The following is a 14,120-nucleotide window of genomic DNA, read 5'->3' on the forward strand; positions in this document are numbered from 1 at the left end:
GTACCCACTGAGCCCCCTCATGCCTCTGGGAAGGCGGCCTCATCTCCACTCGCTTTCAGGCACCTGGAATGCTCAGCTGTTTCCACAGGTACAGCTGGGGAGCCATTTTTCTCTGATCCAGTTTTTACAATGTGAAGGAGCAAATGGAAGCCTGGAGAATCTAAGTGACTACCTGGGGAAGCCATGCGGTGTAGGGAAAAGTGCAGAGGAGCCCGCTGTAGTCGTTCTCTCTTGCTGCACAACAAAGTACCCTGAAACTTACAGCTGCACATCCCCGTTGTCTCACATTTTCGCTGGGTGTGGCTTATATGAGCCACACCTCTGGCTCAAGGTCCCGCGGGAGGTTGCAGTGAAGCTTGAAGCTATTGGCTGGGGCTGCGGTCTCATCTGAAGGATGGACTGGTCAGGGTGGGGTCTTCTGCTTCCGAGCTTGCTCATGTGACTGTGACAGGCCTCAGTCACAGGCCCTGTGGCCTCTCCATGGGGCTGTTTACAGCACAGCAGCCAGCTTCCCCCAAAGCAAGGATTTGAGGAGGAGAGCATATGAGAGAGGGTAGACGCCACAATCTTCTTATAATCTTGGGAGAGACATCCCATCACTTCTGTTTTATTCTCTCTGTTAGAAGTGAGTCACTAAATCCAGCCCCCACTCAAGGGGAGGGGATAACACAAGGGAAACAGGGATCAGTGGGAGTATATTGGACCCTGCCGGCCACATCCAGGTTCCTTTCCCCCGTCTCAGTTCAGCAACCAGACTCTGCTAGTTCCTTAGCTTTCTCTGGGCCTCAGTTTACTCATCTGGGAGGTGAGAAAAATGATAATAGCTGCTTCAAGGTATTGTTGTATGAAATGGAATAATATCTGGTGCACCTGATCTATTGGGGTGGCCCCGTACGTGCCATTTCCTCCGCACTCTAGCCCCTTATGTAATGTCAGATAACCCCGAAGCTGGGACTAGGGTCCACTCCCCACACTCTCTCCGATGCCTCCTAGTCTCGTCAGGAGATCAAGAGATACCCCAAATCTGGGGATGGAGATCAGAACGTGTTCCATGTAAGGCACACCATGAGCAAGAAGGGAACTCACTGCAGAACGATGGCACCTTTGAGGTTTTTGAACTTGAATGCAAGTTTTAAAATGTATTCTTACTAAATTTAATTTTTGATTCAGATTCATCTCGGGCTTGTCCAGACCTTCCTTTAAGCCAATTTGATCATTGGAATTGGAAATTATCAACTTGGTGCCATTTGCAAATCTAATAAATTTGCTTTCTTTGCCCTGATCCCAGCCTTTGGCAAAACTGCTAGACAGCACACAGGCCTGTTCATGCTTCTTGACCCATCCTGATCCTGTTATACAGAGCAACCTGAGGACTTCCCAGGCTGGGCTGGCAGCACCCATGGGTGTGACATGGGTAACCGCTGTCCCCCTGGTATAGACCCTGCCAGGGCACTCTCTGTGGCTTTAGGACCACTCACCAAATGTCAGCTTGCTGATTTTGCTTAATGATTTTAGCATTTGTAGCCAAAATTTGTCCCCCAAGGAAGGTCCCTCTGGTCCTCAGTTTCCCTCCTTCCTGCCCCTTGGCCTTTTCCAGTCCCATGCCATGTGCTAAATCTCCATCTTTTTGCCAGTGAGGGTACCCTCACTAGCTTCAGTGCAGGGAGCTGTGGCAGAAACAAACCACATGGTCCTTGGAAGGCTGATGTGAAGATAAGTGAAAACCTATCCTCTAAAAGTTCTTCAAAAGCTATTAAAGCCATGCCATCCAAGAGGAATGACTATAAACTTGGAAAGAAACAAGTTTGCCCAGCAAGCTGGTGATTCAGCTAAGTGGCTTCAGTGAATTGTCCTGCCTCAGTCAGCCTGAATCTGGGTTTTGGGGTGCTGGCCCAAGGAAGTATCTTGCATTTGCTGGGCATTGCGGGCTCCGGCTACCTTTTCCTAAGGTGGGACTTCAGAAGCCTCTGGAAGGGTGAGGGTGGGAGGGGAAATGTGGGGCTTCCCCAGCAGGAAGCTGTCCTTGCCTTTTTCTCAGGTTCAGACCTTGGGAGGAAGATCTACTTCCCCAAATTACATTCTCACGGGGTCCCCTTTAGGCATCACCCCCAGCAGGGAATTGTGGCGAGCTCTGGGTGGCCACTGGTGGATTGTGGAGATGCTCAGCCATGCTGGGCTATTTAGAAAGCCTGAGGACCTAACCCTTCTCTCAGTGAATCATCGTAAGCAAATGAACCTATTGACCTCGAGAATGAACGTACCTGTTGGGAAGGGCTCCTGGTGGCTAACTGGGCTCGAATTTATAAACACAGCCTAGCAGCTGTTGGTAAACAGGGGCCTCTCACACAAGCCTGAGAGCTGCACTTCAGGGAGAAGTCTGCACTGCATTGCCTGCCTCCACTGCCATGCCTTATAAAGGAGTTCCTGGCATCATATTTCAACCAATAGGACTGTGACTTTACCCTTCAATCGGAGCTGCACAGCTATAGCTTTATTAGCATCTGTACTGACCAATCAGAGCAGCACCATTCTGACCAGCCTGAACGGTGCTGTTTGGACCAAACTGTGAGGATTTGGAGTCCTAATATGCATGAGAACAAACCAATCAGGGACCAGGGGTGGGGACTTCCCTCCATATAAGTCAGCTTTTCTGTGGCTTGGAGAGTGTCTTTTCCCTTTCCACTGAAGGCTGTGTTCTCCCTGCTGGAGCTGAAGACACGGCTCCCTTGAGCAGAGCAGTCTAGCTGAAGAGGGGCCATGCCACCCCGCACCGACCCAGGACCTCCTCAGAGCCATGCTGGTTTGTAATTGAGCTGTGACACTGTTAAGCTGTTCCACAGCCAGGCTGTATCACAGTTGAGCTGGTTGTACTAAGTAAAGTCTCCTCCTTCACCGGAGCCCAAACTGCGGATTCCTGTTGGCGTTGAATTGGCACCGACAACCATCGGTGGACAAACCCTACAGAGACCCTGGGTCTTCATGATAAAAAGTGACAGAAGAGCAGGGAGGAAAGGCAAGCAAAGAAAAAAAAGTTGGCACAAGATTTTTTTTTTAAGTACCTGTTTGAAAGCTTGGCTTACATCCCTGAGTTTCAAATACAGGTGAGCCCTTAAGGCTAAGCCTGCTGGCACTGTGGGATCAGCCGGATTCTCAGAGCACTTACGCTGTTCAGGCCCTTCTTCTCAAGGAGGAAGTAGACAAATAGGTTCATACTATAGTCTTAGTGACTAGGTTTTACCCCCTGAGAGATATTTGCAGTTTGAAAGTGTAATAGTAGGTCAAGAGCCTAGGATCTGGGCCATACTTAACCCAAAGAAGTGGATTATTTTAAACATTGAGAGGATCTTAATTGTGTAGGGCAAAGAACATTCTGTGCTCAGGACGAAGGCTGTGTTAACTTGCTAAACCCTTCTTTATGTAATACGAACGTTCCTGAAAAGGAATGTGTAAACGTTGGTCTTATAAACCCAATCCTACTTTAAAGACACTGATCAAGTTTGCCTATGGATGTATGCTCTTTTTGAGAAGTAAACACCCACAATAGTTAACACTTCCTGACTGCTGACAACAGGCCAGGCTCTACTGTAAACATTGATCACTTATCTTACTCCTCACACCAACCCTTTAAGTAGGTACTATTAGTGTTCCCATTTTACAGCTGAATAAACTGAGACACCAAGAGGTCAAGTAACTCTTAGGCCACACAACTAGTTAGTGGGCAGGTCTAGGATTCAATCGCACTTGCCTTTACATTCCCAACAGTGCTAGACTGAAGCCTTGTGAAGCCCAGTCTCCCCTAAAACCCTGACATGGGCCAACAACTTTCTTCTTTCCACAGGGGCCTTGAAGTTTTCTACCCAGAGTTGGGGAACATTGGCTGCATGTTTGTTCCTGACTGCAGTAACTATAGGCTAAAGATTACCCACTGGCCCGCGCCAACCGTCAAGTTCCCTCGGGCCTTAGAGGTGAGTGAGCAGGTCTGGGCTGGGGTGGACAGGGAGAGTTGTGGGTCTCAGTTTGCCTCTGAGTTTGTTCATCTGAGTAACTAGAAGCTGGGTGCATAGCCATCTGGGTTGGGTCTGCTGGTAACAGATGGCTGTTGACATAGCATGTGCCTTCCTTCGAGCAGCCCCAGGCCTTGGAGGACGTTGGGGTGAGTGGGAGGGTTGCAGACTGGGGGCTTTTCCAGGTGCAGGGGCCACTCTGCATGGGCCTTTCCCTGCTCCTGCAGCCCCTGAGCCCCTGCGCCTGGCCCCACGGTCATTGTGGAGACCAGCTAATGCGTGCTTTGGAATCTAAAGAGAAAAGGAAGAGAGACGGGGTTCTGGGGACTCCTTGCTGAAGGTGTAAGGGGGCTGGGCTTTCAGAATGACCTTCTGAAAGGGGAGCAGCTGGATTGTAACGGGCAACACTTGTCACGTAGGCTAAACAAGCAGAGGTCAGTGCGTTTTGAGTCTTGGTCATTGCAATATGAAACATGCTCAAAAGTTTGCCCAAAGTTGTCTGAAACAGAAGATTGAAGCACTTTAGGAATTGGACATTGATAGGTTGACCAATAAAGGAACGCGCACGGTCAGGCAAGAAAGTTTATTAAGAGAAGGTCTATTTTATTAAGAGAAAGTCTATCGGGCTGAGCAAAGACGGCTACTGCGTGGGCTGCATCCAAAGAGACTACAGCCCCGAGGGAGGGGGTGAGGAGGGTTTTATAGGGGCTGTGCTGACAGGGTAGCATTGTTTGAACAGAAAATGCTGACTGCCTGTAAGCCAGGAGCTGCTTTGTGGCATTTTCTGTTCCCTCAAGCTTGGCTCTGTGTGCAGGTGCAGGCCAACAGACACTTTGTTGTCTTTTTGCAGACATGGCTCTGTCTGTAAGTCAAGGTCTCTGAGACCTAACATTCAGAGACCTAACAGAAATAACTATTCCTTTTACAGGGAAATGATTCATACCGTCTTGTTCTGGAAGGTTCCCTTGGTTTGGGGATGCAGTAAACCTGGGGAAGGGCCATGGAAGTGGGAAGTAGGGCTGCGGCTGCTGTTCCCAGCGGCCATGCCATGTCCTGGGGAGCTGCTGCAGTATTCTGGTCGCTGCTGCTTTCTTGCTTGACTCCCAGGCCAGACGGAGCTCCCAAAGCGTCACGGGTGGAAGATGATCCTCGCTTTCTGCTTTGTCTTAGTTGGAGGTGCCAGTATCAACCCAGGATGTGTCCAAGACTCAGGCTGAGTGGGTGGAGACAGAGGGTGATGGTCAGAATATGACCACAGGCACACCGAAGCCGGCCTTCTGGTCCCCTCTGTGCATGGGGGCAGGGGCGGCCACAGCTGGCTCTTCCCCTCTGTTGGTCCAGCCCAGTGGCAGTCAGCGCAGACAGAGCAAGACAATCAGTTCATGGGTAGGGGGTCGCAAAGATTACTTGGAGGTAGAGGGATAGATTTTTCTTTCTGTCCTTGAACTGTTTTTCATTCTCAGGGAACAAAGAGATTGTGATATGTCTCACAATTTATGAGGCTGAAAGCAAAAAGCTTTGACAGGCTATGTGTTTGCAAACAGGACAAGCACCCTTTCTTTTGGGAGACCGAGCAAGCAAGTAATGAGGACATCTTCTGTGTGTCCTTTCCCTCCACCCTCCCCAGCTTCCCACGCATGCACACACATGCACGCGCATGCACACACGCCAGCCCTCCTCCCTGGAGACCCTTGGCCTGAGTCACACATGGACAGGTGGGATAAGCCAAAGGAGATGAAGGCCTCATTGATTCTAACTCGTGGGACGGGAGGTGGAAGGCTGCAGAAGCAGGGCAGGAGCCCAGTGGGACAGGACTCTTAACTCACCATTAGTTCACTTGTCCTCGGTTTGTCACTTAAGGAGTGAGGAGATTGGACCAGATGATTTCACGGCCCTAGTTACTGTCCCAAGAAGAAATTCTCAGCCGAGGGCTCCGTTCTGCTCTGCGTGGTATTGCGGCAGATGTCCACTAGATGGCAGTGTAGACTTTTCTGACTACCTGGTGCCCTTGGGAAGGACAAGTTTGAAGCAAGTTTGGATTTTGTTTAGTTGATACTTTGCAATTCATTCTGTCTAGTTGATACCGATTGTCCTGGGGTATGCGCACATAATGCAGAGAAGACATCACCTTCTCCAGATCCTGAAATCGCCCACCCTGTCTCAGCCCTGAGGTGGGGTGGGGGAGAAAAACAGAGATTTAGGAAGGACACAGAGTTGTGGTTAAGAAAGCCAAGGAGGGCAGATTTCACAACAGATGGTTTGGTCAAAGTGGTGATGGAAAGAAAGAAAGAAAAAGTAGTATTTCTACTACTAGAACTACACTTTATGGAAATCTGGCCTTTGAGAAGGCAGATTCACTTAGTTATCAAAAGCCACCATTCATTCGGTGGTACCTCATTTTATGCTGGGTACTAGTCATGCCATTTCATTGAATGCTCTCATCAAGTCTGCAAGTTAAGTTTTTCTTTAGTCTAGGCTGTTTAGGGGCAAGTGACAAAAGCCAACTCAAACTGTCTTGTGCCAAAAAATAGGGAAGGCATTACTGGTTCACAAACTGAAATGTCCTGGGACACCTTCGGGCATGACTGGATCCAGGTGCTCAAACAGTGTCACCAGGAATCTGTATCTCTCCCTTTTCTCTACTTTTTTTTCTGTGCTGGTTTATAGTGTAAACAGACTCTTGGCATATGATGACAAAAACCATTGGCTTCAGATTTGTTTGGCTAGTTTATCAGTCCCAGTGGGAATAGATTGATCCTTTCTATCCATTGAAAGTCCCAAGATTCATCCTGCTTGGACAACAGGCCTATCTCTGAGCCAAACAGTGACCCTGAGCCACCCCACTTAATCTATAAGAGCTGAGGGCAGCAGAGGATGGCTCCCCCGAAGCAGAAGCAAGGTGCTGGTTATCAGAAGGGGAAAGGTGTAGGAAAAACAAGAGAAATTCCTACAGACAGATAGACGGAAAGACAAGAGGGACGGAGAGAGGGAGGGAGGAAGGAAGGAAGGAAGGAAAGAAGGAAGGAAGGAAGGAAGGAAAGAATTGGGCCAAGTGCAGAGCTGGAAAGCGGCAGAGCTAGGGTTTAAATCCAGGTCTGCCCCACTGCAGAGGCTTGACCCCCTGGACCACTGGCAAGGGCTCTCAGGGAGACACTGAGGTGCTGGCAGAGTAGGGGAGGGCTTGCTGAGAGGATGCTTTCCTAGGACAGAAAGAGCAGTGGTTGCTAAGAAAGGTAGTGGCAAGTAGGTAGAGACAGGCCAGGGACAGTGAGAAGTGAGATGGTGGCTGGAGCTTCCTTGAGGGGTAGAGAGAATACGCACCTCTGGAGAGAGTGGCTGGGAAAGTTGGAGGGGAAGTCGCTGCTATCAGGAACCGGGTCCCTCAAAAGTGGGGGTGGGGGAGCCTCAGTCCTAGTGACAGAGAAGAGGATAAAGGCATTTCCTCTGAGCCCAGGGCCTGAAGGAAAAGGGCAAGAGGTTGGTGACTGCCTGTGTGGAACAATGCCGTCTTTCAAAGGTGATTAAGGCAATGCCACCAAAGCAGTGGCTGCCAGTGGACTTGCCCAGAGAGCCCCAAGGCCCTGGAAGGAGGGGAGCAGTGAGCATAGGACAGTGCTTCTGTGTCCACCAGAGAGCTTCCTTTATCCACACCTTTGCTCAAGCTACTTCCCCATATTTGGGCCCTGAACTCTAGGGTACCCTGCTCCCACCAAAATGCTTTCTCCTCCAAGAAGCCTTCCCCGACTGCCTCCCTTTTGGACCCAACCCCATCCCTAGCTAATTGCTTCTTTTCCTGAAACTTTTTTTTTTGTTGTTGTTTTTGTTTTTGTTTTAAAGTCTATTTTGTCTAGTATAAGTGTTGCTACCCCAGGTTTTGGTTGTGTTTTTTTCCATTTTCATGAAATATGTTTTTTTTCTTTTTAATTTATTGGGGTGACAATTGTTAGTAAAATTACATAGATTTCAGGTGTACAATTCTGTATTACATCATCTATAAATCCCATTGTGTGTTCACCACCCAGAGTCAGTTCTCCTTCCATCACCATATATTTGATCCCCTTTACCCTCATCTCCCACCCCCCTACCCCCTTACCCTCTGGTAACCACTAAACTATTGTCTGTCTTGTCTATGAGGTTTTTTTTTTTCCTTAGACATTTATCATTTCTATCCCTCACACTGTGGACCCCCCGCCCCCCATCCACTATCTCTCTGACATCGCACTGAGCCATCCCATTTCCACTGTCTCCACTCCCAATGCTGTACTCTGCCTCTTGTAAATGTATACATACCTATATATACATATATATATAATATTATAGTTGGCATTCATTATTGTTCAGCTCCAGGTGTCCAGTGCAGTGATCGGGCATTCCTGAAACTTTTTAGTGTCTCCCACCCTCCACACCCAAAGTTTACTTCCTTCCGTTTTACATTGTGGTTGGGTGTTCATAGCTTCAGCCAGTTTATAATAAGACCGTGAGTTGTACTTCTTTGAACCACCCACAGCCCCTCCCAGCATCACAGACCCATGTTGGTGGACAGGGTGAACAAGTGGGTGTTTGACTGGCTGAATGAATGAATGAGTGAATGAATGAATGAATGGCAGGTGGAAGGACACCTCAGGGAGTGTGAGCTATGAGATATGGGAGCCCAGTGGTTTGCCCTTTAAGCAGCTGGGTGTCCTGAAGGAAAGCCTCATGGGCCCTGGGCCAGCTCTAGTGTCTCCTCCATTCAGGCTGGGTGTGGGCTGGGGCTGGAGGGGTGGGTGGGAAGGGGGAAGCAGGGAGAGAGTGAGGAAGTCAGTCGGGTTCCTGAGAAGGCAAAGTAATGCAGGAAAATATGTAGCGTCCCTGTGCCAACAGCCGCTGAGCGCTGAGAGAGGTGTTGAAGTAAGAGGAAGCTTTCTCCCTGGCATTCTGACAGACATTAAGAGGCAAAAACATCTTAAAATTCATCCCTTCTCAAGCCAATGAAAACTGAAAGGCCCCTGAGAAACTTCTTGACTGGGCTTATTCTTCACCTTGAATTTAAGCAGCTGGAATCCTTTTGAAGTGAAGAAATTGCCTTTAAGTGGGGAATGTGCATTGCATTTGAGGAAAGGAACAAAGACCACAGCAGTTGGTCCCTCGGTCCCTCGGCTTTCCAATCAGGCTCAGCTGGCCTTGTGTCTCCTCCCTGCAAAGCAGGTGACTCAGTGTGTCCTCCTCCCCAGCTGGACAGGCACATCCTTATGCCACCCTGCACCTGTGGCGTCTGAGTTGCTGTCTCCTGGGGGCCACCTCCTTGCCCTGTGGGCCCAAGGTACAGACACAAGTTTCGACAGAAATTGTATGAGACTTGGAAATCTGGAGACATGCGCGTGTGGTGGAGTCACAAACTCTCCTCAAAGACAGAGAGAGCCCGTGGTGCTCATCAGCCACCCACACCCTTCTCCTCACACACAGAGAAAAATGGGGGTGCTGTGGTCACAAATGGGAATGCTGGTTAGAGCAGCCCCGGTGGTTGTGCAGAGTCGCTCATTCAGGAAAGATGGGGCCAGAGGCGGCACTGAGGCTGGGGGCGGGGGGGCGCGTGCTTGTGGGGGCGGCCAGTGGAGGCCCATTTGTTCCAGGGACGGTGCAGCTTTGGTGTCTGGGATATGAAATGATTCACTTAACAGATGTTTACTGAACACACAAGCACCATGTTAAGGCTAGAAATTCAAAGACAAAAGGCACCATCACAGAGCTCCCAGTCTAAGTGGGGAGACAGACAGGTGGATGGCAAAGCTCCCCGCTGGTGTCAGTGGTGCAGTAGAGGAACCATGGGTACCACCAGGGCAGCCAAGCCGAGCTGGAATCAGGAGGAGGTGAGCCCAAGCCTAATTGTGGACAATGAATGGGTAGGGCATGACAGGGGAGCCTGCGTGGCCTGGTGAGGACTGAGGCTCGGGAGGGGCAGGGCCACACTGGGAGGGGCCATGGAAGCTTCGTGGTCCCTGGAGTGGAGTCTGCATTTTATCCGGAAGCCAAGCTGGGGAGGGCAGTGTCACCATTTGATTTTTAGATTGGTGAATGTGATCTATTTGCAATTCAGGAAGGTTACTCTGGCTGCACAGGTGGAGAAAGAAAGAAAGCTGAGACTGAAAACAGGAGAGCACCCTGCTGATACCATATAGGTGAGGGCGTGAACCATGGCCTGGGTGTGAGAGATATAAACAAGGTTGAATCCACAGGGCTTGGTGGCTGTAGAGGAACGGAGAGCACAGGGGAGGGGAAAGGCCATATGACCTTCAGGCTTCTGTGATGGGCAGATGGGTAGGTAAGAATAAAGCTGAGCCTATCCTTTATCCTAAAACACAGGACGCTTTGGAGAGTGCAGGGGGTGCTGTTAATAATTATCAGGATGACAGGTGCGATTGGGCCCTGTCTCTAATAATGCCGCTTTCACCAAGTAAGGGACACAAGAGAAGTACTAGGTCTACAGGGAAGACAGACAGGGGCCATGACTTCTGCATACACTGAATTTAAGGACCCTGCACATACCCAGGGGCAGCTGCCCAATAAGCAGGTCTAGGGGCTGATGCTAAGAAGTCAGGGCTGGAGGGCTAGATTTGGGTCCTCAGTGACCAGGGGTGGGAGTTGGAGTCTTCCAGATGGCCAGGCTCGCTGGGGTGAGAAGATGGGGTGGTCAAGAGCAGCCAGCCTGCAGGGGTCAGGTCAGACAGGCCATGGGGAGGCTGCTCCTCAGCGATGGGGACAGGAGTTCCAGGACAGTGAGCTGTGGGCAGAAGGTAAAGTCAGGTCAGGGTGAGGCGTCTAGTGGGGGGTCCACCAATGCATCAGTGATTGTTTAAGGAAGAAGTAACGAGATGCGACTGTAACCCAGTGCCTAGCATGGGACAGGAGCTTCATAAATGGCATCAGTGGTCATTATGACAAGAGACTGGCTTGTAGTCTGAAGAGTAGAAGGCACAGGAAAAGGGCTTGGGCTGCAGGAAGCTCTGGGAGGCCTGTGTGAGTCTCTGTCCCAGAGGCAGGAGCCTGTGAGGTTGTAACAGGAGGGGTGACAGGTGGAGCCAAGCCTGGTAAGGCAGTGCCCAGCATCCAGACGAGGGTGCATGCGTGGAGGATAACCTGCTCACGTGTCATTTGATCCTTTGTCCCACGCCAGAGTCTGCTGAAATCACCCAGCTGCTTATCACCCCAGCCCAGGCCACTCAGCCTTCTGTTACAGGGGTGCGTCTGGCCACAATGCGACCAGGTGAAAGAGAAGAGATTCTCATCACTTCTAACCCTGCCAGTCCAGTGTTTAGGTTGTGAAGAAACTTGCTGTGCAGGATTTCACAGGATCCTTCCTGCAGTGTTGGGAGCTGTGCAGAGCAGGGATGATCCCCACAATTGCAGACAGGGCGCTGTCCAAGGTCACACTCGCCAAAGCTGGGAAGTGGAGGAACCAGCCTGAGATGGCAGGTTTCTCGCCTTCCTGTTTCCTGCTCTTTCACCTATGTCATTTTGCCTCTTGAACCCACCCTGATTACTGGAAAATAGCCCCCAAGGTCCATGCTGGACTTTGGGGTGTCATTCATGCATCCATTCTCTAGAGGAGATCCTGTTGGATCTCTCCTCTCCGCCCCTCTGCTGGACGCGTACCAGGGACACAAACAGAAACAAGCCCCAGCCCTGCTCACCTTGGGCATCTCGGAATGGTGAGAATGCGAACTGTTGTCGCTGTGAACAGAACGGACTGGGAAGCACCTGTGTGACTGATGCGTTGCTCCCCCCGGTGGCTTCGCTAGGAGCTGCTTGGTCTCAATCGTCGTGCCCTGTTCTCTTTATCCCTCATCGCTGGTCCTGTCGTTACACTTACTGCTCCAGGGTTTGCAGAACCTCTGGCCAGGCCTGGTCCCAGCCCTCCAGGAACTTTTCCCAGTCCACAGAGATGCCTTTGCAAATGCAGGCACACAGGATGTTTTGTTCCGTAAGTGAGCATATGATGTCGGCCGAAAGTTTCTAGGCAAGTGCTGGGGAAGTGGGTTCCAGATGTTTTTCAGGTCAAATAATGTTTCTTTGGAAAAAAAACTGTGTGGGCTTCTCCACCGAGGGGGGCAGATGGGACTTGAAAGCAGCAGAGTTCAGTGCGTTTGCATCCTGGCTTAAAAAAAAAAAAAAAGTTCACTCAGCAAGCGTCTGTGTGGGACTTTTCACACGTTTGGGATCAGTTCACAGCGGTCAGTTAGGAGTGTGAGCAGAGGCTTCATGGATTTTAAAATAGCTGCCCGGCCTTTGGTGGAGCCATGTAGAGGGACAAACGCAAATGTTGAGGGCTACAGTGACTTGTTGCCTGCTTTCACTGGGGAGAGAAGGTGGCCCCCTAAAGAGGAGTTCGGAGAAAGTTTTTCAGGATTTTTTAAATGAGTAATAATGTCCTTTATTATTTGTTCAAGCTTGTAGACTTGGAGGTCCTCTGCTGGGCGGAGTAGCTGCTAGGTGCTCACTGTAGTCTGCCAGCCTCCTAGGGGGCAAGGGCCTGAGAACAGGGTGGGGTGGCTGTTGAGGGCTGAGAGCTGGGGGTGGTTGTCGTGCCATCTGGACATTGAGGGTACCTCTCTCTCACGAGGGCACCCCCGACACCTGCCAGCATGTTGTTCTATTTTAGAGGTCTTCTGGCCCTAACCACAGCTGGGTCGGGCAGGCAGAGCGGGTATTGGTGTCCCTTTTACAGATGAGGAAATAGCAACAATAGCGAGGGAAATGATATATTCATTTCATTTGTAATAGACTTTATTTTTAAGGGCAGTGTTAGATTCACAGCAAAATTGAGCAGAAAGTATAGAAATTTCCGTATGCCCTTTGCCCCCCACCAAGCCTGCCTCGCTATCAGCCCCCAGGAGAGTGGGACATTTGTTACCATCCATGAACCTCAGTGTCACCCAGAGTCCACAGTTTACCTGTCACTCTTGGTGTTGGACAGGCTGTGAGTTTGGACGGAGGTATAATGACACATACCTGCCATTCGAGTATTATACAGAGTAGTTTCGCTGCCCTAAAAATCCTCTGAGCTCCACCGTCTCACCTTTCCCTCCCTGCTAACCCCTAGCAACTACAGATCTGTTTGCTGGCTACCTCGGTTTGCCTTTCCAGAGTGTCATAGCGTTGTAATCATACAGTAGGTAGCCTTTTCAGGTGACTAGCGTAGACTCCCAGGCGGGTCTCCTGACTCCAGTTCCAGCACCTTCTTCACCATAGGGTTTGGTAATACCGACCACATTTGACTAAGCCAGTGGCCAGTTGTCCTGTGGCTTCGCTTCCCTTCTGGAAACTGGACTTTCCTTAACTGGATGTTGTTAGCAAGACTTGGGAGCACACAGGATCCACCCACTCCTGCCCCTGGGGTCAACCAACACCTGTGTTGAAGGCAGAGACCTTTGCATGCTGGGGAGAGGGTCAAGAAAGTAGGCGGTTCTCACGCAGGAAGATTCGTGTTACCTTACGGAGCTAAGTGCAGGGTGCTGGGGGAGGGGGCGGGGTTGTCTCTTGGTAAGAAGAGTGTAAGTGTTGCAATGTTCAAAGCGTTTTCCCTGTCAGGATAGTCCTTAGCTCCCGTCAATCCTGAGAGGTGGGCCAGGCAGGTGTCTCTGCCCACGGTGGTGGGGAATCTGAGGCCCAAGGTCAGCAGGAGAAGACGGATGCTCGGCCTCAGAGCCCACGCCTGTCCGCTTGTGGCCTCACACATCCTTTCCGTCTCCTCAAAATCTTGTGGACATCAGTTTGCTCTGACGCACAGATACGTTAAGTGAGGTGAGGAGACTAGCACTTGGACCCCTGGCTCCTGTACCTGTGCTCTTTTCCGCGCCCCCTCTGTCCCCGTCATCCCGGAGTGTTTCGTCCATGGTGACATTTACTGACTGTTTTCCACGTGGCCAGTCTCTACAAACATTGTTGCGCTTAAGCCTTACGGCCACCTATCACAGTAGGTGGGATTGCCTCCATTTTACAGATCAGGAAACTGAGACACAGAAAGTTTCCAGAGCTCAGAAGCCACCATCAGGATTTAAACCCAGATCTATGTGGGCTCCAGAGCTCGTACCCCTAACCACACCACAGCACTGCCACAAGGTAGAGGGCACCCCGCAG

The 14,120-nt window shown here is 50.5% G+C and overlaps 1 protein-coding gene across 7 annotated transcripts in view; it reads left to right on the forward strand.

Moving 5' to 3' along the window:
- PEBP4 (phosphatidylethanolamine binding protein 4) overlaps nt 1–14,120 on the forward strand; it is a 210,608-nt gene that overhangs the window by 27,817 nt on the left and 168,671 nt on the right. For all 7 annotated transcript variants that reach the window (XM_033134564.1, XM_033134567.1, XM_033134569.1 and 4 more), the window contains one exon: nt 3,839–3,965. In XM_033134564.1, coding sequence (XP_032990455.1) covers nt 3,839–3,965 — 127 coding nt within the window. The remainder of the gene's footprint in view (nt 1–3,838; nt 3,966–14,120) is intronic.

The sequence above is a fragment of the Rhinolophus ferrumequinum genome, chromosome 18 (genome assembly GCF_004115265.2).
Source record: "Rhinolophus ferrumequinum isolate MPI-CBG mRhiFer1 chromosome 18, mRhiFer1_v1.p, whole genome shotgun sequence".
In the NCBI taxonomy this organism is placed as follows: domain Eukaryota; kingdom Metazoa; phylum Chordata; class Mammalia; order Chiroptera; family Rhinolophidae; genus Rhinolophus; species Rhinolophus ferrumequinum.